Source organism: Serinus canaria, chromosome 3, assembly GCF_022539315.1.
Source record: "Serinus canaria isolate serCan28SL12 chromosome 3, serCan2020, whole genome shotgun sequence".
Classification (NCBI taxonomy): Eukaryota; Metazoa; Chordata; class Aves; order Passeriformes; family Fringillidae; genus Serinus; species Serinus canaria.
In genome coordinates, this window is record NC_066316.1 from 5881729 (window position 1) to 5906402 (window position 24674).

General features: G+C 41.7%; 1 protein-coding gene across 1 annotated transcript in view; it reads left to right on the plus strand.

Annotated features, from left to right (window-relative positions):
- Positions 1–24674, plus strand: part of SPTLC3 (serine palmitoyltransferase long chain base subunit 3) — a 78834-nt gene that overhangs the window by 46406 nt on the left and 7754 nt on the right. Inside the window, exons 7-9 of the mRNA XM_050972360.1 lie at positions 6628–6733; positions 14063–14282; positions 16419–16537. Coding sequence (XP_050828317.1) covers positions 6628–6733; positions 14063–14282; positions 16419–16537 — 445 coding nt within the window. The remainder of the gene's footprint in view (positions 1–6627; positions 6734–14062; positions 14283–16418; positions 16538–24674) is intronic.

A 24674-nucleotide genomic window follows, 5' to 3' on the forward strand; every position in this document is an offset into this window, starting at 1 on the left:
TGTTTGGAATTGAGTGACAACTTTTGTTGTCACAATTTTGTAGTCTTGAGCCGAAGCTGCATTTAGAGAGAGCTTCATGTGCCCATGCTTTCTCTCAGCCCACTCTGAGTCTCTTAGCTGTGGTAAGAAAGTTGTGTCTTTTAATATTTCCTTAATCATACCATCAGTTACACATCACTAACAATTAAAATCACAGATGCAAAGATGTATGTAAGTGCCTTTTTCCTGGGGGGAAATAGGATGTGTTTTGGGGGAGATAACAGTGGAAAGCATAACCCAGCAGGGCTGCTGCCTTTGTAGGATGCAAGCTTTCACCCAAAATGGAGCAGCCAGCCTTGTGCCCTCTGAGTCTGTCAGGGAGTATGTAACACAAGTCAGTACAGCAAAAAAATTAAGGATCAAAACTGTATTAATTAAGTAACCAAAAATTCCAGCTTGGGTTGGGAGGGTTCTTTTCAGTTAGACAGATTTTGTTTTGTCAGACCAGAGCTGTGTTGCTTATGCTCCCAGAGTCATTCTTGCCCATGTGTGGGTATGTGACATATACAGGCATGCCCAAATTGTCAGACTGTGCTTGTGCTGTTGTTGTCATGCTCAGGAAGAGGAGAATTGAGCCATGCTCCATGTCACACTGCTTGGTGTGAGTGCAAGGTTCCTTCTGCTGGATTGGCCCTGTGCAGGAATAGAAAACTTTGCACTTCAAGCTACTGCTTTAAGATCTTTAATAAGCATTGATTTCACCATCAGGTTCTAACAAGAGCTAATTCTGCAAAACTATTTCTTTATTTCAAAGCATGAAATCTGTAATAGAGGATTGATTTGTCATCTTTCAAAAGCAAATATTATTATTTTATTATTAATAGACAAGAAAGAATCTCCTACCTCTTACCTTAATTATGTATAATGTAGTTCTTATTCTTACAAAAGTTAATGAGGTTCTATTTCAATAAGTGGGTAGCTCTCTTAGGTATTTCACTTTCCATAAAATTCTGTATAGCTTTGCTAGAACAGACAAAATCCTTAGACATCTGTGCTTTTCCTAGTTGAAATATTGCATGGGTGTATGAGAAGGTTTTCAAGCCCTAAAGTGAATAATAGAAAAAAAAAAAAAGTGCTGTGGACCTATAAGTCTGTTTTTATTTGGACATAGGAATGTTTCCTGCATCCTGACAGTGAACAATCCCTTCCTTGTAAACAGACAGGAATTTACAGGCCTGGGCTGAGAGAAATGCACAGGCACACACACCTGCAGATCATCTGTGGGAGAGAAATGTAAGAGAATATTCCATCTTAGCTCCATAACTAAAATCCACTGAACAGGGCCTTCCCTTCCTGTGGGCTCTCATTAGCTCTGTCTCCAGTCTTCACCCTGCTGAGGGCATATGGGTTGGCACATGGGTTTTGGCCTTTAAGGGAGTTTTTCTGTCTCAGGCATTTGTGAGGTTTTGTGGGTGCAGGCAGCAAAGTTCAGCTCCTTGCAGCCCCTGCTCTGAATCACAGGTCTAGGGGATTTTAATTATTTTTTCAATTTTGTTATAGAGTCTAAGGAGCCCTAAATGTATGCAGGGGTGTTTTAGTGGACTAAAATCATTCTGATCTGCCCAAAAAGCACTTGCCTTTTGTCTCCCCTGCTGTGGGGTAGACACCACTCAGGATGCCATTTCCCTGGCAGTGAATTTTTGGGGAGGATAGGACAGAGCTGCAGTGCTGCACTGGAGTTCAGGCACAGTCCAACAGCCAGTGTGCAGTAGGAGAAGGTGGGATGCTAAAACATCTCTCCACCTCTGGGGCAGTAGTGGCCTGGCCTTGGTCAGTTTATTTGCTAGAAGGTGTCTGATGTTACCCTCACCAGCCTTGGTCTCCAGGGAGTCTCTCCCACCTTCCCCAGGTGACAGGCTTGGGGATCCCTCAGTCAAATGGGGCTAAACTCAAATGTTTTTACTTTCTGCCTCAGGGAGAGATTGACTGTAGGTTTTTGGCCCTTTTTTTTTCTTTTTAATTTCTAAGGCAATCTTTTACTAACACCATACATTTAAAAGCCCTTTTTCAGGACCTCTGACCTTTATCTAGTTAAGTATTAGCCAAAATCCTTGGCTCTTCCAATAAAACCTGAAAAGCAAAACCAAATATTTACCCATTAATCAGCCTGTGATTTTATCTAAGTGGTTCTCTCACAGCAGTTCTGGGTCTTACTCTGGTATCAGGTGTTCCTTCAGTGAACAGATGAGGGTGTTATGGACTGATTGTGTCCAAGTGAGTTCTGTTCTTACCAGCCTGTAAGAGAAGGCACCATGCAAGGCTTAGGATTTGTTTATTCTTTCTAATTCTACTACATTTTTCCCATGTAGCATCAAGCAACTCAACTGCAGTCCTGTTTTCAGGTTTAGATTTGCAATTGCCTGAAAAGTCGGTGGGAATATTTTGACAAGGCACAGAACTCAGGCCATGGGGGAAAAAATATTTGCAGTTCTCTTCATTGCAAGGGATTGCAAAGGATTGCATTCACTGAGCAGTCAGAACAAGTGATCCTATGAGGAAGGCAGGAAATTGCAAATCATAACCAAGGTTGTGCTTTGGTTAGGTGAAAATCCAGCCTGTAATCTGGTGCTTGAATCTGCATCTGAAATGGCTCCTCCTTATGCACTTTTTCAATGTTGGGAAAGTAGTAAGGGATTTTTTAGTTTCTCACAGATCATGTAGTTGACAACAAGTGTGTGATTCAGGTATGAGCTGTCCAGGTTTCCATACAAAACTCAGTTTCCATCTTGGACAACAATTGTGAATTTATGTTAATCCAAACTCTGGCATTTCTCAGTCTACTCAGTCAAGTTACTGTTTTGCAGTTGTGTGCCATGAGGACACCTTGAGAATGCACAGCTACCTGGAGGAGGTGTAGTTAATAGTGAAGGAACTTCTAGGTGGCCAGAGGCCTTCACCTTTCAGAGCAAATACATTCTCTAGCTAAAAAGAAAGAAGTAAAAGGGAAAAAAAAAGTGGAAAACTAAGTGCAACTAATTAAGCAAGCAAATAAAATAGGGGGGAAATGAAAGAGATTAATAAGCAGGTAAAAATTACAAAGAGATCTCTTTGGTTGCAAAACTCCAAGAGTTTGTGGTGGCTTAGTTCAAGACAGTTCCTTAATTTTTAATTTTTTTTTCAAAGTGTGTGGGTAGCCCTTGAATTTCAGAAGGGAGGGCAGCATTACAGCTATTACAGGGCAGGCACGAAGGTTTTGTGCTCCTTGAAGCCTCTGGCCACTATCAGAGACAAGATTGTTGCCCAGATAAGTGGACTGCAGCCTAATGCAGTTGGGTGTAATTCCCTGTGACACACACAGACGCTGCCAGGGCAAGGAGACTGGTCTGTCCTGCTCCCTGCACGCTGTGTCTGCATTCACCCTCTCTGCCTTGAGAAAGCCACATCTGACTGGCCAAGTGTGCACAAGGAGCTTTCTTGAGCCATTGCCCTTTACTTTCAGAGAGATTGGTATTTATTGAGGGGCAGGGAGGGGAGTCTCAGGCTGTTGCTGTGGCTGCAGTGATCACCACTCCCACGTTCCAAACAAAGATATCTGTGTGTAGCCACGGGGTCTGTGCCACCTTGCATGAGAGTGCAAAAGGGGAGAAAGAGAAAATCAGAGTTACAAGCACAAAGCAAAAAGAAGAATGTGACAAGAGTAGCAGCAGCCTGTTTACTTTAATTAAACAGGATTCAGCTGACATCACTCAGGAGGTTTCCAGCCCACACAGGGGAATGGTGATGACATCCCCAGCATTGCAGTGTAAGGATGAGGGCCTTCAGAAGCCTGCTGTCCCACCTGCACTGCAGGCAGCATGACACTCTGCCTGCTCAGGTTCAGACTTGCTCCAGCCCACTGGCAGTTTGTGTTCCTGGTATTAGTCTTGGATTAACTATGAGAGATCCCAAACAAGGATTATGCAAGGTCCACCAACCCACTGATAGATGCACTGTCCCCTCTTAGGAAACTTTATCCTCCATATCTGGGGAATATTCTGTAAGGAGAAAGTGGAAAGTGAAACAGGGATACATTTGGTTGTGCTTTGACTGATTTTTCAAGTCAAATTCCTAACACCACCTCCAGGGCTGGTGAGCAGTTGTTGGCCATTGCTGCTGAAAACCCTGTGCTGGGGATGGTCAAGCAAGGAAGGACTGTTATTTTCTCTATAACTGGTTATTCAAGATAGACTCGTGCAGCTCATCATCTTAATATCCTAATGTCTCTCAGTCTAACTATATTTAATGAGTAAATAATTTGATATTTGAAAGTCATCTGGGGCTGTGCTGTCGTTTTTCCTGGCATTCAGTATATCCCACTTTCTGAAAAGCTAAAGCACAAGCACATAAAGCACTGTTTTCACCTTAAAGAACAGGAGCAGCCTTTTGTGGGGAACACTAAAAATGTTTTTCTTTCTGCCTATTTCCCCTTTCCAAATGAGGCAGTTAATAGAACAGTAAAATTCATTTGCACATGAAAAAATTATGTGTTGGCTATTACAGGCTTCAGAAAGGGTCACTCATGCATGTGTTTCAAAATGAGATGTCAGAAAGAAACTGAGATAGCCCTGATCCTGCAAACAGACATGTTCTTAGCCTGTACACCAGCAGGATTATATTATGTGTAAAATCAGGAAACCTCATCCCTTGGAGAGGTTCTCCCCAGTCTGAGGTCTCATGTTCCATGGTAGTTTGGACAGAGGACCTATTCACAGCCATGTCTTTTTGAAAACAGAATTATATACATTTCACTTCATTTCCTCTCTCTCTTTTTTTTTTTTTCATGTGCATGTGCTGAAGCAACTAAATCTTCAAGCCTTGCTTTCAGCTCAGAGGCAGAATGACTTTTCTAAAGTCAAGAGCAGATCTGGACTGACACATAGAACACTGAATTGAAACACCCTGTGTGATTCAGAAAAGGGGTTCAAAGGTCCCAAAAGGATTTAGAGACACTGACATCAGTAGAGAATAATTTGGTGGAGAAAAAGGGGTCTCCAAATTTTACTCTGAGCTCTCTGTTATTCTGAGGGAGCCCTTTAGGAGGAGTTCTAAATATTATCTACTTGAAACAAAAGAGAACGTGAGCAGCTGCAAAGTCTCAGCTTGGTTTTAACTTTCCCATATAAAGCACCAAAGAACTTTCATTTCCTTGATTGCCATCTAGTGGAAAGTGTGCTGTCTGCATTGCATTCTTCCTAGCAGCATTCTCCATCTCAGAGCTCACTGAGGTGTGCAGGCCATTGCATCACTGAAACAAGGGGCAACTGATATTGTCCATGCCTATTTTGTGCTTTGTAGAGTACAGCAGGGATTTGCTAGGTCAGGTGCAGAGTGGCAGCTTGGTTAGTGAGAACTTTACCTTCCACCAACATCACTGAAGGTTCCTGGGAAGAGGTGGGGCATCAGGATGTGGAAGGGTTCAGGTCATTACCTGTCCCATCTCTCAGGGCACAGGTTACTCACAATGGGCAATTCATGTGCAGATGGCTCCATTCCCCTGGGGCAGAAACCAAACTATGGGTCAATATTAATATTTCTAAGGTGTATTTTTTTTCCTCAATTCATTTTACACATCAACTTTGTGCTATTGTAGAAGGTTGTACCAACTGTGTTAAGATGTGCTGCTGAAGCAAATGGGGTTGTATTGTGGAAAAATGCCATTGATTTTCTCAGCCCACAGTTTGAGCTGATCTGTAGTGTTATTTGAGTATTATGAGACTCCACAGGATGTTCTTGGAAAACATTTTGAAATGCCAATCCAGATTCCTGAAAAGCACCTGAATAATTCATTTTGAAGAGTGACCATTCATTGGAGACACCAGAATGCTAGTGCATTGAGAGTCACATTTGGCCTGACCCTGATTTCTGAGGTCCTTTTTCTTGCTTCTTCCATCTTTTTCAAAATTTCAGTGGTATTCCTTCAAGATATTTTTTGATGACCTACACTCAGCCCTTAAGGAAGCAGCTAAGGATCATAACCTTGTTCCAAGCCTCCTTATATTGAAGTCCTGCCAGTGCCAAGCATTTAGGCACCAGATTCATGTATCCATGCCATGTGCTTCTATCCACTTGCCTCTTCCTCTCTCATCAGGAACCTTCCACTTGATTTCCTTCTTGAGGAGGAGAAGACCTCTCTTGCTGCCATCCTTACATGCTTCATGCAGCCCTGTCAAAACCTTTGCTGAAGAAATGCTTGTTGTTTGTAAGCTTGTGGTTGGAAAGCAACCAAAACTCACAACTGAAGCCTTGATAAATTATGAGTTATCAGCAGCCCCTACACAAAACTGCTGGCAGCCTCAGCACTGAAGCAAAGTAATTCCCTTTTGCCTTTCAATACAAATGTATGCTGAGTATTTCTAGAAGTTTCCCAGATCAGGTGCATAACTGGAAGCCTTTTACAACTCTTCTTGTCACTAAATTGCATTCACACCAATGAAAGGAATTGTTGGGTCTTGCCTACTAATAAAAGAAGTTTATCTTTAGGACACTTTTTTTTTTTTAAATGTTGTCTTTTTCTGAATAGGAAAAATAGCAGCCAAGAGAAAATTGAAAGTTCTTGACAAAAAACTGTTAATGTTTTTCCTTCCTCCTTTTTCTTATTTTTAAATAAAGATATGCAGAGCCTCGAGAAGCTGCTGAGAGATGCAATAATATATGGACAGCCTCGCACCCACAGAAAATGGAGAAAAATTATCATCCTGGTGGAGGGCATTTACAGGTATGCTTGTGTTGTAGAAAGATGAGGATTCTATCATTTCTGAGGACAGAATGATGCATTGAGTGGGGCAAACTCTGACTCTAGGTATCTGAGGGAAATCTTAATGAGAGTGGAAGTTGCACTAACTTTCTGTGATCTCATGAATATGTTGATTTCCATGATGACAGCCTGAACCTTGTATCCTGTAGCTCCAACTAGATCCTGAACATTGTTCTGAATGTTGATTTAGAAAATCACAGTTGGGTGGGTGATGTACTGAGGGCAAGACAGGTAAGGTGATGCATGTTGTGACAGATGTGATAACGTTTGTGAAACTGTAGTTGGTGAGTTCTGCTGAGTAAAAGTTGTTTGTTACACATGGGCAGATCAAAAGAAAACTACACAGAATTGATTAAGCTCTGCATGCCCAGTTCTTGCCCAGTTGTTTAAATCCTAAGCTAAACTTAAGTGACATCAGCACCTTTTTAGTAACTAGTGCTGGATCTACTAGACTCACACTTGACCAGGAAAATTGAAAGACTGGCTTTCAAAGAATTATATAGTGGTATTTAACAGAGCCCTAGTGTCTGGAGGAATTCAAATGAGAGAAGTGCCTTGGAGAATGCATCTGACAATAGCAGCTGTCAATAATACAATGTAATTATAGAGCACCTAAGTCAAATAGCTGCACAGTGTGGGGCAAGGGCAAACAGTCACTGGAGTTGAGCAGTGAAGCAGTGGCACCAGCCAGGCTCTTCATCCTGGGCTTCATCCTGGCCACTGCTCCAGCCTGGAGAAGGTTGCTGGGAAGGCAACCAGGGAGCTCATGGAGGAGGAGCCACTCCTGGGCAGGAATTGGAGAAGGGAAGGCTGAAGAAGCAGGGATGTGAACAGAAAGAGGGTTTGCAGGGATGTAGGCAAGGCTACTGCAGTGATGACAGGAGATGGGGGAGCAGGACAAGGATGGTTTGGGGAGTAGCAATACCTGCCCCAGAGAGAAGGAAACCAGAGCCACTCATTCACAGGACATGACAGGGTTTATAAAAGGGACATTAAAACTTTCTATGTGGGGATTGTATCCTGTGTTGCTGAAATACAGCCAGAGTAGATGGGCAGTCACTTATGCCATTTTACTGCAAAATGCTGGCACAGCTTAGCCAATTAGCTTTTTCTTGGTAAGAAATCTTCTAGGATCCCATGTCATCACAACTTCATAGTTATCAGTGCTTTCTTTTTGCCTAACATTTTCCATCTGCAAAGAGACCAAATCAGTCCTTATCTAAACACCTGTCACTCAGAGGTGAAACAGGATCAGCAGATCAGCTGATCCAAAGCAGGCTGAACGTGTCCTTTCAACCAGAATAAACAGAGCAAAATTACAAATAAACATTGCTTGGCACTACTAAAAGAAAGCTTGGATTTAAGAGCTTTGATCACTCAGAAATTAAGTGGACCACCAACATTTTACTGACAAATGTTCCCTGGGTCACATGGCTGGCAGAAAAGACTCCAGCTGCTGAGCTTTGTTCACTTTTAAATCCTTTGTCCTGAATATTGACCACTGGGGAATGAGAAGGTAGACTGGTAACACAGAGGCATGGATCAGTCCAAGAAGTGGAACAAACCCACTCTCACCTATTTAAGTATTCTAACTTATAACTGTATTTCCAGATTTGTGTTTGGTGTAGAGTTTTCTTTTCCTGTAGCTTTACAGTTCATTCTCAAATGAGGTTTAATTTGCCAGAATTCAAAAACCTTCTGTTGGAATGCAAAGTAAAAGCACCTTAAACCTCAGAATACCTACTTAAAGGAACCATAAAGTTCCTTCAGCTCCATAAAGGCCAAATAATGTTAAGACCACTCATGCCCTGAGTGTCTATGGTGAAAGGCATAAGGTCGTGAGAAAACAAAGCTCAGGTCTCTAATAGTCTCTTGTTGGAAACTGTCCCTAGCAGTAGCTTGGTTGGTTGGTTGGTTGGTTGGTTGGTTGGTTGGTTGGTTGGTTAGTTAGTTAGTTAGTTAGTTAGTTAGTTAGTTAGTTAGTTAGTTAGTTAGTTAGTTAGTTAGTTAGTTAGTTAGTTGTTTCCACAGTCTAAGCAGATCAGAAATTGGAGAGTGTGGTTTGGTTGTAAAGGGAATCTGCTGTGGCTTGAGGGTGAGTGCCACCATGTGCCACCGAGCTGTGTCCCTGCCACCGCTGCCAGCCCGGGCCCCAGGGCACTGCCAGGAGCAGGCTCACAGCCCTGGCTCTCTGAGCCAGCTGGTAGCTAAGAACATTTCATATGCAAAAATTAAAAAACAAGCTGGAGAAGGACAGAGTAGAAATGCTCTTACTCTTTTCATGTGTATGTTCTTTCCTTTCTTGGCCCAGGTTTTTGAAAGTCTAAAATTTTCCAGCCCCATATTGGCTAATGATAGTTTTCTTGAAGGTTTGCCAAATGTCAAATTAGCATTCATCAAGAGGGTTTAAGAGGAGTTAGAGTGCAGTTAATGTATTCTTCTTACAATAGTTAATACCACTTTTTATTTTTTTTTCCTTAAGTTATGCTTCAGGGACGGCAAATATAGAATTTAAATAACTTGGTCAGAGCCATTCTCCAAGTTAAAATATCTTGATTTGCAAGTTTGGCCTGGCAAATTTTTACAGAAATGCTTTTTCCAGAGATGTAAAAGAAAACACTAAGCTTTCCTTCTTTAAAAAAATACTGTTATATGGGACACCATAGTCTTAGCATGAAGTTTATGGTATGGAAAGAAATTTGCCTTCTGTTTCCATTAGGAGTATCTTAAAGTGTTTACACTTAACCAGCTGGCAAAATTTGAAAAGGGTCATTGTTAGCCAACATGAGCATTTCTGGAAATCAGACTTGTGTTTGGAACCATAAACCACAGATTTTGCTTGGTTACAACTGAAGGCAGAATTGGCCCCTTGACTTGGGAAGCACTCAAGCTACATGTCAAATAAATAGCATTAGGTATATTTTTGTTTGCTTTTTAATGTCCCTGTTATCTTAAAAAGAAAAAAAAAATATCTAAAGTAAATATAACTCTTAGTGAAAGCTGGTTTTTAACTTGGACCAGCCTAGGAGCAAATATATTCAGTTTGTGTTCCAAACTGAGGGAGACCATCTAGTCATCAATCTTGACTCCAAAAAGCATGAACAAGTTTTGGCAGTAACCAGGGCACAAGTTAAACTGACTTGCTAAATAATATTTTTATTATTTGAATTCCAGCTAATGTTTTCCTTGGCTTCTACCATTTCCAGTTCAGGATTAATCAGTTACTGTGTTCTTACATGGTTTGTGGTAGGTTTCTGCTCTCTTCCAGGCATATTTGCTTAGGAGTCAGATAGGCCAAGGCTCAGGGCAGAAGTTATGGAGCATCAGAAATTGATAGAAACAGATTGGTTTTCATTTGTTTTTTCCTTACTTTTAATGTAACTTGTGTATTTTCCCTTCCAGCTAAGAAAATAGCTCTGATCACTTAGATATTGTCCAGTGCCTTTTCATGTGCATTACAAGTTCCTTGGGATTCAATGCCAATAGTGTAAGAAATTTAGCAGGGTTTCTTTTTATTTCCTGGGATTAGGTAACTGGACTTCCAGAAAAAAATGAGGTAACATTTAATGTCTTTGGCCAAGGACCAGCATTAAAGGTTAAAATTTCTATAATTTCAGTGTTGACATGGAGTTGTATTTGAGGGCAGAGTTGAAAGATTTCCTTAAAATTATTACTCTAAACTACAAAACAGAGATTGTTGTATGAATGTACAAAGTTTGTGTAAGAAAACAGTACCAAAAGTAACTGTTAAAGTGGGATATATATGTCTTTTGAGTAGCAGGCCAAGAAAGGAGGGATTTTTTCCCAATTACAAACTAGCCTGAAAAGGGAACAGATAAACTCTTCAAATGTTGAAAAGACAGTGGTACTCAAGGGCACTTTTAGAGATAAAGTAGATAAGAGGTGGAATATTTGTAAATTAGTTTTCCTGACAGGAAAAAAAAAAAAAAAAAAAAGGATGTGGTACCCTTTTCCCAAAAAGTTTCAAGATAAACTGTGCAAAAAAAACCCTATCAATATTGTGTCAAGGGTGAGTCTGTATTCCAGGTGAAGTGACCATTACAAGCACACACCTCCTGTCTCTCAAAGCACCTGGATCCACAATTCAACAGCTGCATCAGGAAGAACATCAGTGCTTCAGTGGGGATTGAATCAAGTTCCAAACTGGCGTGTTCTAAAAATTTAGGATTATCTCCTCACATCTGGAAGTACATTCAAAATGAGTGTGTTATAACCTAAGTTTTTGTGCCTGTCCACCACACAAGGGAGATGAGGCTCAGCTGCAATCTAGAAGCTTTCCATCCCTGCCACCAAGCTAGGAATTTGTGCTACAAGACAGGATGTCATACCATGTAATGAGAACACCTGGCCTGGGTAGAGCCAGCTTTAGTTCATCTGCATCTGGGGGTTTTTTATATGCCCTGTGTGCTTGAGCAGATCTGGAAACAGATCAATACATTTGTACACAAAGCTAAGAGGCCCAGCCAGAGTGAGACAGAACCAGTACAATTCACTTCTGGCTCTTTGGTTTAAGCTCACTTGACATAAACATTTACTGGAGGATTCAATAGACTTTCCATTTGGGCTACTCAAGGGGTTATGGGAAGTGAGCTTTATCCTGAAGCAATTCTAGGGTGGTGTGCATATCACTAACCATCACTCAGAATCAAAAGAGAGACCAAGACCAGAGCTGGCAGCAAAACAGTTCTCACCTCTGTCATCAGGATGGCTGAGACCTGTTGCAATGGCAGCACAGAACACGTACATGACTCCAGCAGCACTTTATCTGTTCCATGGATGCTTCAAGGCCACATTAGGACCTCTGTCAACTATTGCATTTATGTCAGCCAGCATCTTTCAAGAGCAGCAGATCAAAACTGAAACTGAATACAAGTGCCTTGTTTTGCTAAGCAGCTTAGAGTTCCAAGAGAAATCTCCTACTCATATGAGAAAGAAAAGTTTTCATTAAATCTTCTAAATTACTAAATCTTGCATCAGCCATGTACCAGCTTCATGTATTCTGGGATTCAGCACAACTTTCCTTCCATTACACAAATACCCAGCATTTTTAATTTACCCTTTTTTACTCTTTTTGAAATTAAATGCTGTCTCTCCTGCCTGAATCTCCATTAGCCACCAAGCCTAATGATGACCATATAAATGTGGAAAAACAATTATTGTCCTTCTGTGCCTGGCTGTTGTGCCAAGGTGGAAGGTGGGATTGCAGTTTGCAGAGGTGCTCCTTGGCTCTCTCTTCCTGCAGACCCACCAGACACAGCTGAAAGCTGCCAAGCCCAGCACGTCCAATGGTGCACATCCAAGCACATCCAGTGCCTCAGTGTCATTTTAGCTGACTAATGCTTTGACTCTGGGCTATGTGAGGACTGTGGGCCCTGCCCTTGTATTCACTAGGAAAATAGCTGTGGTGGTTTAAATTGCTTCTCCCCCAGCTGCCAAGTGCCATTTGGGAAAAGTGAGAAAGCCCAGTCCTCAGGAACTTGCAGTACAAGCCCACCCTTCTTTGCTGCAAGGGACTGTGGTGCCAACACACAGTCCTACAGCTGCCTCTTTGATGGCTGGGCAAGACAGAAGGACATGATTTGCCAGCAGTCAGCAACAGCCAAAAATATGCCTCCAGGCACACACAGCCAGGCTCTCTGAACCTCCCAGTGTGAACAGCACAGGCAACCCTTGTCCATGGCTACTCCCCCATGCTGTTGCACTAATGGAGACTTGTCTTTGGGCAGGTCTCCTGCAAAATTGGAGACCAGTTTCCAAGTTTACTCAGGAGACCAAAGGAAGAAGAAGGACTAAAATTGTGAGAAATTTCCCGAGTGCTAAAAACACATCGTGCTCCTTTTGTGGCGCCAAACTTCCAGCTGCACAGAACAAGTAAAGTGGCAACAAAGCAGCCTGTGAAAGCCATTGGTTCAGGATCCAAAAATTTCCAAGACACTATTGATTGCACTTCTCTTTTGTACTTGCTATTTGGGTCCAAAGTCCATGTTTCTGGTCATCTGAAACTTGTTGCAAGTGAATACACCTTAGCTGTGGGCCTTAGCCACAGAGCCCTGATTTTCCTGGCCCACAACACACTGAATTTGTGTTTTTAGCCTTTAAAGACTTGCTTACTGGAGCTAGTGGAAGAGAACACGATTAACTCATTATGAAATTAATACTGAGTGCATCTGAGCATATCAAAGCATAGCTGTGGTCATCTCACAAAGGTTTTCAAGACACAGGTCTTTACAGCAATGCTCTGCATATGTCATCTTTATGGGATCAAAGAGCATTTCTTATTTATCTCCCTGAGCTTTCATTTTTCTGGACACCTCCTCTATGCCTTCTCATTTACTGACATGACCACCAAGAGTGCAAAAGATCATCTCTTCCCATTTCTATAAATCTCAGTACACCATTAATCACAGAATCGTGGAATGGTCTGGGTTGGAAGGGACCTGAAAGCTCATCTTGTTCCAAACCCTAATGTCAGGGACTGGGACATCTCCCACTAAACCAGGTTGCTCAGAGCTGCATCCAACCCGACCTAGAACACTGCCAGGTATGGGGCATCCACAGCTTCTCTGGGCAACCTGTGCCAGTTTCAAATATTTTGGTTTTCTGCATGGCTGTAAGAAAGTAAAGAGAAAAGGAAAGGAGACTTTTTTTTACTTTTGATTACTAGGTAGCAGGCTACATTTCCTAAAAAGTTCATATCGAAGCAAAAATTGGCAAGACTGGATTTCAGCTGCCTGTTTTAATCCCTGATTCTGTGAAGACTGGAAATGCTTAGAGTTTATGGCACAAGCTGTGGGTTTCACATGGCCCATCTCCAGTGTATGTTGGACCCAACTCCTCTGCATCAGATGAATTTCTCTAGAGCTGTTATGCCCAAATATTGCCACAGTAGCTGACAATGAAGTAAGCAAGAACCAGACTGACTTATAGCTGTTCTTTATAATATTTGTTTTGTAGAGATGAACTGTAGTGTGCTGCTTAGGGTAAGTATCTCCACCTTGCTTTACACCTTTCCTTCTCTCCTCTGACATGTTGACAATTTACAAACATCCAAAGACTTTCTGACTGGTTTTCAATGTTTGTATTCTAAAACTGTTTAACTCTTTTGTACCCACCTGCAAGTGGGAATGGGTTGTGAGTTTTTGGGGTTTTTTTTTCCTTGTAAGTAAAAATTGAGATTCCAGAAGAACTTTGGTGGACTAAGGCAATCAAAGGCTATATTTTCTGTCAGTGGAGGGTTTGTTGTTCACCCCTGATTCTCTCCATGAGCAGCATGGAAGGGTCCATCGTGCGCCTGCCAGAGATAGTCTCCCTGAAGAACAAATACAAAGCATACCTCTACTTGGATGAGGCTCACAGCATTGGTGCAGTGGGAGCAACGGGCCGAGGAGTTGTGGAATATTTCGGGATGAGCCCAAATGATGTCGATGTATTAATGGGAACGTTCACAAAGAGCTTTGGCGCAGCTGGAGGATACATAGCTGGCAAAAAGGTAAGAGGAAATCATAAACAATTTCACATCAAGGGTGTGGGAGCTGCTTTTGTATGATGTATGATATTTTTCAGTATCTTTTTGAACAGACTGCTTAACACAAGCGCTGTTCTAAAGTCAGCATCATTTTTGTTCAGATCCCAAATGCACATCAAACAGTCAGACTTTCTTATTTTTGTCTCATGTTCATATTATGTAATTTGCTTGAGTTGGATTATTCTGTGCCACTCTGATGATTGTTGTTTGTCTTGGAAATGTTTGGACATGTTGTGGTTGGCTAATATACTTCCCTACATTAATTTGCATGCGGATTGCTCATTACTTTGTTTCACATTTGTAAACAGTATGTGAAGCAATATTGAGAGATTAAAACCACAGTTTCATCCACTGATAATAAAATTCCTAAAGAGTTGTGGATTGACATAGTTGCATTTTTTAGGAAAATGGAGAAATAGGTTACTGGGGGCCTTTTTGCAATAGTAAATTCTGTGTCCTCAGTTGCTCCGCATACATTAACAAAGTAATCTCTTGCCAACAACAGATGTCAACAAAAAGTAGAGCTGAGTTTGCTTTAACTGGGGCTGTAGAAGAGAAAGCATAATCAGCACCATTGTGAAATGTCATTGGTTTTGTTGCTTGACAGAGAGATCAAATGGCTGCTGATTATTTTCTCTTTTCATACCCAGCTGAATGTATTTTTTAAGCAGTCTGCTGAATGAGTGGGAAGCCTGTTTATTCAGCCCATATGGTTGTTGTCAGGATAACATTAATAAGGGTAGCCCTACAGTAGAATAAAAGGGCTATAAGAAAGTATAAACTGTGTATTTCTTACTGTCTTTCTTGGGTTTGCCCCTGGAGATCTTAAAACCAAGTCATAATATATCAAAAATCAATTTTCTTTGCTTCCTTGGCTTCCTGAATTTGTATCTGTACATTTATTTCTTACCAAAAACGATGTGGGTAATGTAGCTAGAAAGTATAGAAAAATTAGACCTGTGAAAAGTAGTCCCATGTAATTTATTCTCTAATCCTTGGGAGGTTTTTTTGGGGTGAAAACGGGTCACTCTTTTCACACCTATGTGTATCACTAAGTGTTGCCTCAGGCTTAGCAGCCTTGGAAAGCTGGTCACCCATTCACCCACTTATGTTCCTTTCTGTAGCCAAAAACTCAGAGTGGTGCTGTTTATTCTGCATCAGCTGGAGCCCAGAAGCCTTCTTAGCTTTTAACCAAACCCTTAGGAATACAATTGCAATATGGCCATGCACAACCTGTGTAAGGTTAGGCAACACTGGAGCTACTGTGTAAACTCATACACAGTATGAGTCTACAGTATTTTGGTAGTGATTTGTGTTACTCTCACTGGATTTTCTTTTCTGATTATATTTTTTTATCAAAGTCAATTTTCAAGCAGGCCTCATCCCTTTCTCACTAACGTGCACTCAACTTTTAGTGTGGTAACTGTTTCTCTGATATTTTGCACTAGGAGATGTAAGTTGTTATAACAATGATCACCTTAGTGAGATCTGAATTCCTACTGCCTGCCTGAAGTCAGGAGAGTTACTGGTGTTTTAGACATGCCTACAGCATATCAATGCTGTAGGCAATATGGTTTTTCTAAGAGAACAAGTTGTGTTCTTAGGAAATGTTAAAGCAATTATACCAGCTCTGACATGACCTGCCACACTGATTTTGAAAATTTATGTGCTTACAGACAAAGATAGATCTCAGTGAGGTTGCATTTCCTAGGCTAGGTCATGTAGCAGAGGACCTTTACTGATGTCATATAGCCTTTGTTTCATTACCAGAGGGGAACTGAGCAGCATTATTTTAAGTGTGGCTGTTCATTGGTCTTGAAATTATTTTGGCTCCTTTATAATAAGTCTGAGCACAGAAGTAAACATTATTATATTCCAGACTTTTGTTTCAGCTGTAATTGTCCCACTTACATGGTAAAGCCTTTGGACCTGCCTGATGTTTCTTCAGGCCATGTATTAACAGTGCAGTCAAGAATGCAATCCAGTAGCTGGTGAAACGTCCTGTTCTTTTTGCACGTTCCCACTCCTGCAGTAGTTATGGGGGAGATCTGCTGTTTGGCCAGCTCAAAGCTCATTCATGCTTTGTTTTGCTTGTGTAAGGACCTTGTGGACTTTTTACGAACTCATTCTCATAGTGCTGTGTACGCCACATCCATGTGTCCCCCTGTAGCAGAGCAAATCATCAGGGCAATGAGATGTCTCATGGGAAGGGATGGGAAAAAAAAGGGGGGAAGACGGAAGGAAGAATAAGAAGCGGAAGTGAAGGAAGGCAAGGAAGGAAGGAAGGCAAGGAAGGGAGGGAAGGAAGGAAGGAAAGGAAGGAAGGAAGGCGAAGGAAGTACCGGCATTACGGACTTCCTTTTACAGACCTGCCGCCACGGCCGCCCACATCCGCCAAACGGCACTGCCGCCACTTAAGGAAGTTCCGCCACCGCCGCGACTTCAGCGATTCCGCCACAGCGCCACATCCGCCACTTCCACCGCCAATGCCGGACGCCCACTTCTGCCGAAGGAAGGGCAGTCGGCGCAATTGGAAGGAGAGAAGGAAGGAAGTGAAAGGAAGGATAGAGAGGAAGGTAAGGGGACGGGAAGGAAGGAAGTACACGAAGGAAGGCGAAGGAAGTGAAGAAGAAGGGAAGTAAGGAAGGAAGGGGAATGAAGGGAGGAAGGGACAGGAAGGACGGACAGGAAGGAAGGCAATGAAGGGCAGCAGGTAAGCAAAGGAAGGAAGAAGGAACGGGACGGGCGACAGGACAGGGAAGGAAGGCCGTCAGACCAGCTAACTCGCCCAGGCTAGCGACTTAATTCCATGCACTTACTCGAACTTCCGTTCCGCAATTCCTTCCGCCACTTATCCGACACATTCCTGACTTCCGCCAATTCGCATTCCTTCAGCCACTCCTTCCATAGAAAAGCATTACTTGCCACTTCCTGACGCCACTTCTTCCGCCAATGAATTCATGACTTATGCATTAATGCAAGGAAGCGAAGGAAAAGTGAAGGCAGCAACAGGAAGGAAGGAAGGAAGGAAGGAGGGAAGGAGCGGAAGGAGAAGAGAAGAAGAGAAGGAAGGCAAGCAAGGAAGAAGGAAGCAATGAAGGAAGGAAGGAAGGCAGGATGAAGCACTAAGGCCTTAAGTACTGCCTACCGTCACGGCCTCAATGTTCCTAGCCTACCTCCTTCCTTCCCTTCATACACCTTCCATACCTTCTCACTCCTTTCCTCCCTTCCTCCCTTCCTCCCTCCAGCTGCTACCAGAGTGTCTCTCTGGGTACATGCACGAGCAAAACATCATCCAGCAGCAAAGAAATATTGCAATAGCAGTGAAAAAAAAAATCATTATTGTAAAATTAATACCCAAATCCTCATACTTCTAAGTACTGAGGTTTTTTCCATACTCATCCACATGCAGCAGGGATGGAAATATTTTGGAGTTCTGGCTGTGTAGTTGCCAGGCCATCCTCTTTGTAGCAACAAATTGAAATACATAGATTTCCCTTGGAGTATATTTTCTGACTTTGTAGTGGGTTCCACAAGGATATGACTTCATTTATGGGCTAGGTGCTGTCAGTTTAGCTTCTTTGTAAGTGTAAACCTTCAAAATGGCAAGCAACTCAGGTATGGTGCTGCATTTCAGAACAGGTACTGTATGTTAAATATTAGTATGAGAAGATGATTATAATAATTCCTACTTCACTCAGGCATCAATTATGGTTTCCTGAGCCTGCTTTTGTTCTACATTTTGCCCCAAAAGAATTGACTGCTTGGTGTCCTGGTGAAAAATTAGGTGTATTTCTATTCATCTCTTGAAGTTGCAGATGCACCTACTGTCCAGTCCTCTGTGTGACGTGCTTTACCCTCTGTGTGATGTTTTATCCTCTGTCTAATGTGTTTTCTATACAACAAGCAACAAAAAAAGTGTGACATACCTGTCTGTTACTGTTTCAAAGCAGTGCTGATATGTGATCAGTATTCTAGGACTTCAATCCCAACACGGAGAAAAAGTGATTGAATTTGTGTAGTTTTCTTCCAGGAGTGCCTGAGAGTCATGGTATTCTTTAACATGCAGCTGAAGGTCCAGATTCTGCTCTGAATTGCAATCTCTTTTATACTGGTCCAGCAGTGCTATTTTCTCTTACAGAATTAATTCTGTATTTAGTCCTCCCTGATAGATATGACTGGGATAAGGTGGGAATGGAAGAGATAAAGGGTAGCTGAGAGCAGGTAAGATACTGCTGTGCACTGTTGCAGTGCCCTAGAGGGCTGTTTCGAGCCGTGATAGATACAAGGCTATTAATGAGGCCAGAATTTACAAGACCCAGAGTACAGAAGGAGGGATGGAGAATCCAATCCCAGTGCCAGATTCTGCTGAGTGCAAGGACAAAAGGCAGCAAAACTCCAGCGCGATGAAAAAGCGATGCTTGTGTCATTGTGGCAGAGAAGCTGGAACATTTAAACTGCTTCCAACTTGAAATTTGGAAGGACCCTGTTGCATGTGCTGATGCCTTCACATGCTGGGGATAAGAGACGGTCTCTGACATCTCTCTCGTAGCCTGGGGCTGCGGCAGCGGGCGCGGCTCCTGCGCTGGCGCTGCCGTGAGAGGGCGGTCTGACACTGAGCCTGCCCGGCTCTGGCTGACTCAGGCGCTCGCAGATGCTCCGTGTAGAACACGAAACACGCAGAGCATTTCCCGCCCTTCAAAGCCTGTTAAAAATGCTCCTCGGCTAGCGTGATCCTGCGTGCAGTTCAGTGCAGGATAAGAGGAGAACTGGGTTCAAGATGGAGTATTTTAAGATGTGCGTGTCTCTCTTAGGTCTAAGAGTTTGAAGCATTTTCTTTTCAACAAGCAGTGTTGTTTAATGAGACAGTGTTTGGATTTCTGCATGAAATAAGAGTTTATTGAGTCTTCTGCAAGATGAAATAAATTAGTGTTCTGTCAATTTTTTAATTGTCTTGTTATATGAAATGCAAATGAGTAGAAAAACAAATGAATAAATCATATATCACAACTTAGACCATTGCACAAAGGCTAACAAGCTGGCTGTGATGTGTAAAAACGTTTCTTGTCCTTCTGAGCCAGACTCATTATTTTAGTCTTTTGGGTTTTCTTTCATGTGGGCTTCCCCTCATTAGGCTGTCTTGTGGACTACAAAAAAACCCCACAAGCCAAAATATGGGGGAAAAAATGCTGTGCTGGACCACACTACATACAATGCATTGCTTTGGCATTGGAGAGAGGAAGGTGGTGGCTTAGAAAGGAGCAAGGAACAGAAGGAGAAAGCACTGTCTCTCCTTGGATATTTCTCATTCCAAGGACAATGACCTTGGCAGAGTTCTTTTATTCCACTGTCATGGAAGGTGGTGAATCCTGCTTGCGAGTCCTTCTTGTGAGAGTGAGCTGTGGAGCAGAGAAGTTTCAAGTAAACTGAAGTTGCTGCAGGGCAGTGTTGACCATGTGTTCTCTGGAAGCCTCTCTGATCCATAGAAGGAGTTTATTTTGCAATTTATTTCAAATAGCATTCTCTTCCCACCCGACAATTTGGGGAATCTTTGTAAGGAGATGTCCACCAAGGGCTTATCTTCCAGAGGTTATTTCTCTAGGGGGTGATCCTTGCAAAAATCACTGGGAATGTGTTAGAAAATAATGAAATTAGAGTTTGCTAAAAAGTTTCATGTGAATTAGAGGGTGCTTGTTGCAAAGAGGATGAAATAAGGGGACAAAAAATGTGTTAACCCAGCATGTTCTTACATCTGAACTTTGTGACTCCTTGGCAGATTAGGAGACAACTGAGAGAAGGAAGACTGACTTGGTCATTTAAGTTGCCACTCAGAAAAATCCAATTTTTTTTAGTCTCTTTTATTTTCCCAGATATAAGACTATTACAATCCCTTGAATTTCTTGCTGGTTATTCTCCACTAATTTGTTAAGCAGCTGATTTAGGAAAGAGTAGCACAGATGCAATTATGTAGTAGATAATTCCAGAGGCCAGAAGTGCAGGTACTGCTTGTGTATCCAATTGATTCCATATTTTCCTCTTTTATTTTCAGTTAGTAAGAGTATGGTTGTTTGGAAAATGAATCAAGATAGGCATTTCCAGGACAGGATCAGTACAGGGGATGCATGACTGCAGGGTATGAATAGATGTGTATGGGCCCAGGGAGTATTGCTTCATCACAAGGAAGGAACAAGTTAGCACCTTCAGAGTAATTCTGTGAAACCTGAACTCTTCAGCTGGAAATTACCCACAGCTGGTGTCTGTTCCACACTGAAAGGTGGAAACATGTCAATATTTGTGATAGTTGTGGGACATCAGTGTCATGATAATATCACTAGGAGAATATTACAGAGCCCACAGCCAGCTTTTACAGTTTCATTTATTTTGCCATGTTTTCTGTGGTGGCTTGAGAAAATGAAGGGTGAGAAATGCTAATTTAGGAGAAGGTAGTAGCTCCCTCAAAACTGATACACAGCATTGTTCCTGCCCGGGAAGGAGGAACAGGTTGAGCTCAATATTACTAGTATTCCTTGAGCAACTATAACCAAAGAATCAGAAATTGACTACAAAATATGCAAATGTGAAATCAAATTTTTAGTGGAGTAAAAGTCCTGTTTTTCTCAGTGCTATGTTTGACAGAACTCTGAAAATCGATGTCTTGTAGAACAAAACACATTTGTTCTTAGTACCATAACAGCATAGACACTTTCATAGTTCCTATAATAGAGTTGTTCAAAAGTGTATGAATTCTGGCAGCTGTATTTCCTCTTGTAATGTCATAAGGCAGCAAGTTCTGCAGTTCAGCTCATGTAGTCTATTAAAAGAAAAAAAAACCAAAATCATGTTATCCCTCTTAAGTCTTTGTGGCCTTTTTATCTCAAATGTGTCTCTGCTCATTTATTAGGAAATATGGGAAGCAGAAGTTCCCATGGCATTTACTCTTTATAATTCATAATATAGACATTCTTTATGTGTTTTCCTCGTGGCTTTCTCATTACACCACTGGAGATACCTCAGGAAACTCAGCAGCTGCCTTAGTGGTTTTATCCCATGATGACACTGGAGTTGACTCAGAGTGTTTGGACCCTGCACAAATTTGCAAGTACACTTACTAGCATGCAACACAGCCCCTCCAGCTGTGACCTCAGACCTTTTCTTCCTCCCCACTTTCTGCATGGGAATACTGAAAGCATATTTTTACACTTAAATTTGATAGGTATAAAATAGAACCACCAGGCAGACAGAGTTGGGAAAACTGCTGGGAAATCCAAAGCAATTTTTTGATGGCTAATAATAGATTATACTGGTGTAAAAAGCAAATTACAGCATTTGTAAAGGAAACATTTTTTCTGTTTAATGCATGGCAAACAATAATTCACCAACAGAAGTGGGCATTTTTTATGTTTTTATGGGATGCTGAAACATTTAAAAGCTTGTCCTCTGGAATCTACTAGTAAAAGATGTTTTGTTAAAAGATAATTCCTGAAGTTGTTTAGGATGGGTTTCTTTAAAATGTTCATTTACTTTGCCATTTGTGCTGATTGGTTTATCTTTTTGGAACTACTTGTTTTCATCTGTGTTTTTAGCAAACTCTTGAGTTCTTGCATTTGAGCTCATTCCGACTGTGAGAAATGGCAGAATGCTGCTTTCTGTTTTAGTTTTGCATTAAAAAAAAATTGGTTTTAAAAGGTTCCTTTTAAAGATATTTCCATCAGCCTCAGATTTTTTGTATAACTGGAGGACCAGCTCTTTAAAATCAGTTTCCATCTTCCTCTGCTATCTGTCCTCAACGGTTTTTAGAAAACATTAGTTTTGCTCTGTCGGGATCCTCTGTAAATTTGGAAACCTTAGTTCCATATCACTCTAACCTGACATAAACCAACACTGGTGCAAGAAAGTGCAGTCTTGTCCTCAGTTTCTCCTCCCCCTGCCTATGCCCTTTCTCATGCCCCTGCTCCCTGTGCCAGTGTGGGAGTTCATGCAGCCATGCAATGGACTGAATCAGAGCACTGAGAAATAACCAGCCCTCCCACAAACTGGTTAGCCCACACCCAAACTGGTTCCCAGAGCCAATCTGCCATATGGCTCCATGAGTCCCAGTGTCAGGACTTGAGCAGCTGGAGCCAAGAGGAACAATCCATTTTGCAGCAAAATCTGTGCCAGGCTGGACTGATCATGAAACTATTGCTGTAAGCTTTAAATCTGCAAGTGACTTAGCAATGGACCCCTTGGACCTGCTCAAAACAGCTTGCAGAATCAGTCATGCTAAATAATTCTGTCTCTTTCAGATTCTCATTTTGCTGCTTCTTTTAGAGGGGATTGCTTCTCTTAGGTCCTTAGCAAGCAGAATGCTTGAACCCTGGCTTAATTTAAAGTTAATATTCCCAGTAAGGATGTGGTTACATTTCAAGGCCTTAAGCACATTTATTCCCTGCTTGCACAGCATTAGCTCCATGACTAGGGCTCCCAGTCATGACAACACTGAAGATATTAGTGATGATAATAGGCTGCCACAATTATTGTTTGTCTAAGGTGAACATCACAGTGGATGATGAAACAGAGCTAAATTCTGACATCTTTGCTCCAAAATGAGGGAGACATGCTGTTCTAGTGCAGACACTGCCATGGGATCCACCTGCCACGGGACATCAGATGTATCCATGGAGGGTCAGTGGATCTGAACAAGCAGAGGCTTTGGACTAAGAGTGTTTGCAGTGATTTGCAACATCTCTGAGGATTAATCAAATTCTACCTTCTTTGCAGCCACTTTTTTCATGTTCAAGTATACTTTATATAGAAAGTTAAACCAGTGCTATTATCCTCTAGTAGACCCTGCCCATGGAGAGATGTTCCCTGTATCCTGACAGAAGCATCAGTGGCAGGACAGACCCCTCTGTGATTGATCACCTGTGCAGGGAGGAAATAGGGCGCAGCCAAGGCTGTCCCTGCACTCTATATTTGAATATAGATAAGGTGCAGGATAGGCAGATCTGACTCATTTGAGAAATAAAATACAAATGACCGAATCTTTACAGTTTTTCTCCTTTCTGCTTCAATTGAAATTGCTATTTTTCTTCCCTTAATCTTCTCTGAAAAATGTTTTACAGCAGTTCACAGTTAAAATAAGTCCTTAAGGGATTGTTTAGCAGCTGGATTAAGTTGAAATTACTAGATTTCTAGTTAGCATTAGATTGTAGAAGTAAATGTCTTAACTTCTCCCCAGTTCATAGCAAAGTTATTTTTTATGAAGATTGTTTTATCTGAGAGCATATTTCCTTTAGGCCCCCTGGTTTTATAGCATTCTATTTGTGATTCATGCATTTAATGCATTCTATTTGTGATTTAATGCACATGGAGGTACATGTGTGTTACTCTTATAATGGAACCAGAAAAAAAAAGGAAAACCTGTCCATTTGCAATAGTTTAGTGGGCAGGAGCTATTGTTTGCCAAGTTTCTTTCAGCCTGTAGAAGATTGCTTTTTCCTAGCTGGTTGAGTAGAGGAAGGCAGGGACTTGAGTGCTCCATCCATGGAACACTGACACTAGGATGTACAAGCTCAATTGTGTAACTAATTATCTAGAAAGACCCTGTGAAACAACAGCTGGAGGAGATTAAAGCAGGTGGATTTGTGTCTTGAAAAGTCCACCTCCTGCCAAAAACCAGTATGGTGTGGGGTTAGCTTTGCTGGCATGGGTTCAGGAAAAATATCTCTCCTCCTACACCTGAGATCTTGATATGAAAGGCTCCAGGTTTCTTATTCCTCTTTTCAATAGACTGAGTCACAAGTTCCAAGGGTAGGAACAGACAGGAAGAGTTCAAAGGTGGAATGTTTGTGCAGGAATTGGACACAGGCAGCTTCTCTGCTCATGAGTATTTTGCAGGAGGCAAAAGCAGACATCTCTGGAAGAGGAAAACAAAGTTTTGTTTTAGAGAGCTGATAGTTTTACTGCCTCTTCTGCTGCCAGGATAAGGTCCTCAGCTGGCATGACCAGCAGAGTTCTATTGAAGTTCATGAAGCTGTGCCAGGTAAAGCCAGCCCAAGATCAGGCCCTCAGATATGTAGTCAGAATGCCTTCCTTCAGAAATGATGTCAGGTGCCCTGAAAATGTGTGACAAAACTTCTGCCAAGACTGTTACTCCAAGTGGCTTTCTTAAAGAGTTTGTTGCTTCAAAGAAATTATGAGCAACTGCATTTTATTATTTATCTCTCTCTCTTGCCTTCTTTTTGTATTTTTCTTTCAACTAAACCATATTCATTTTGAGCTATAAAGCTTTCTAAAAGCCTGCATAAATTAATCAGCTAAAGCCAGCAGTATGCAATGATCCATGTCATATAAAAATATAATCAGCATTTTTCC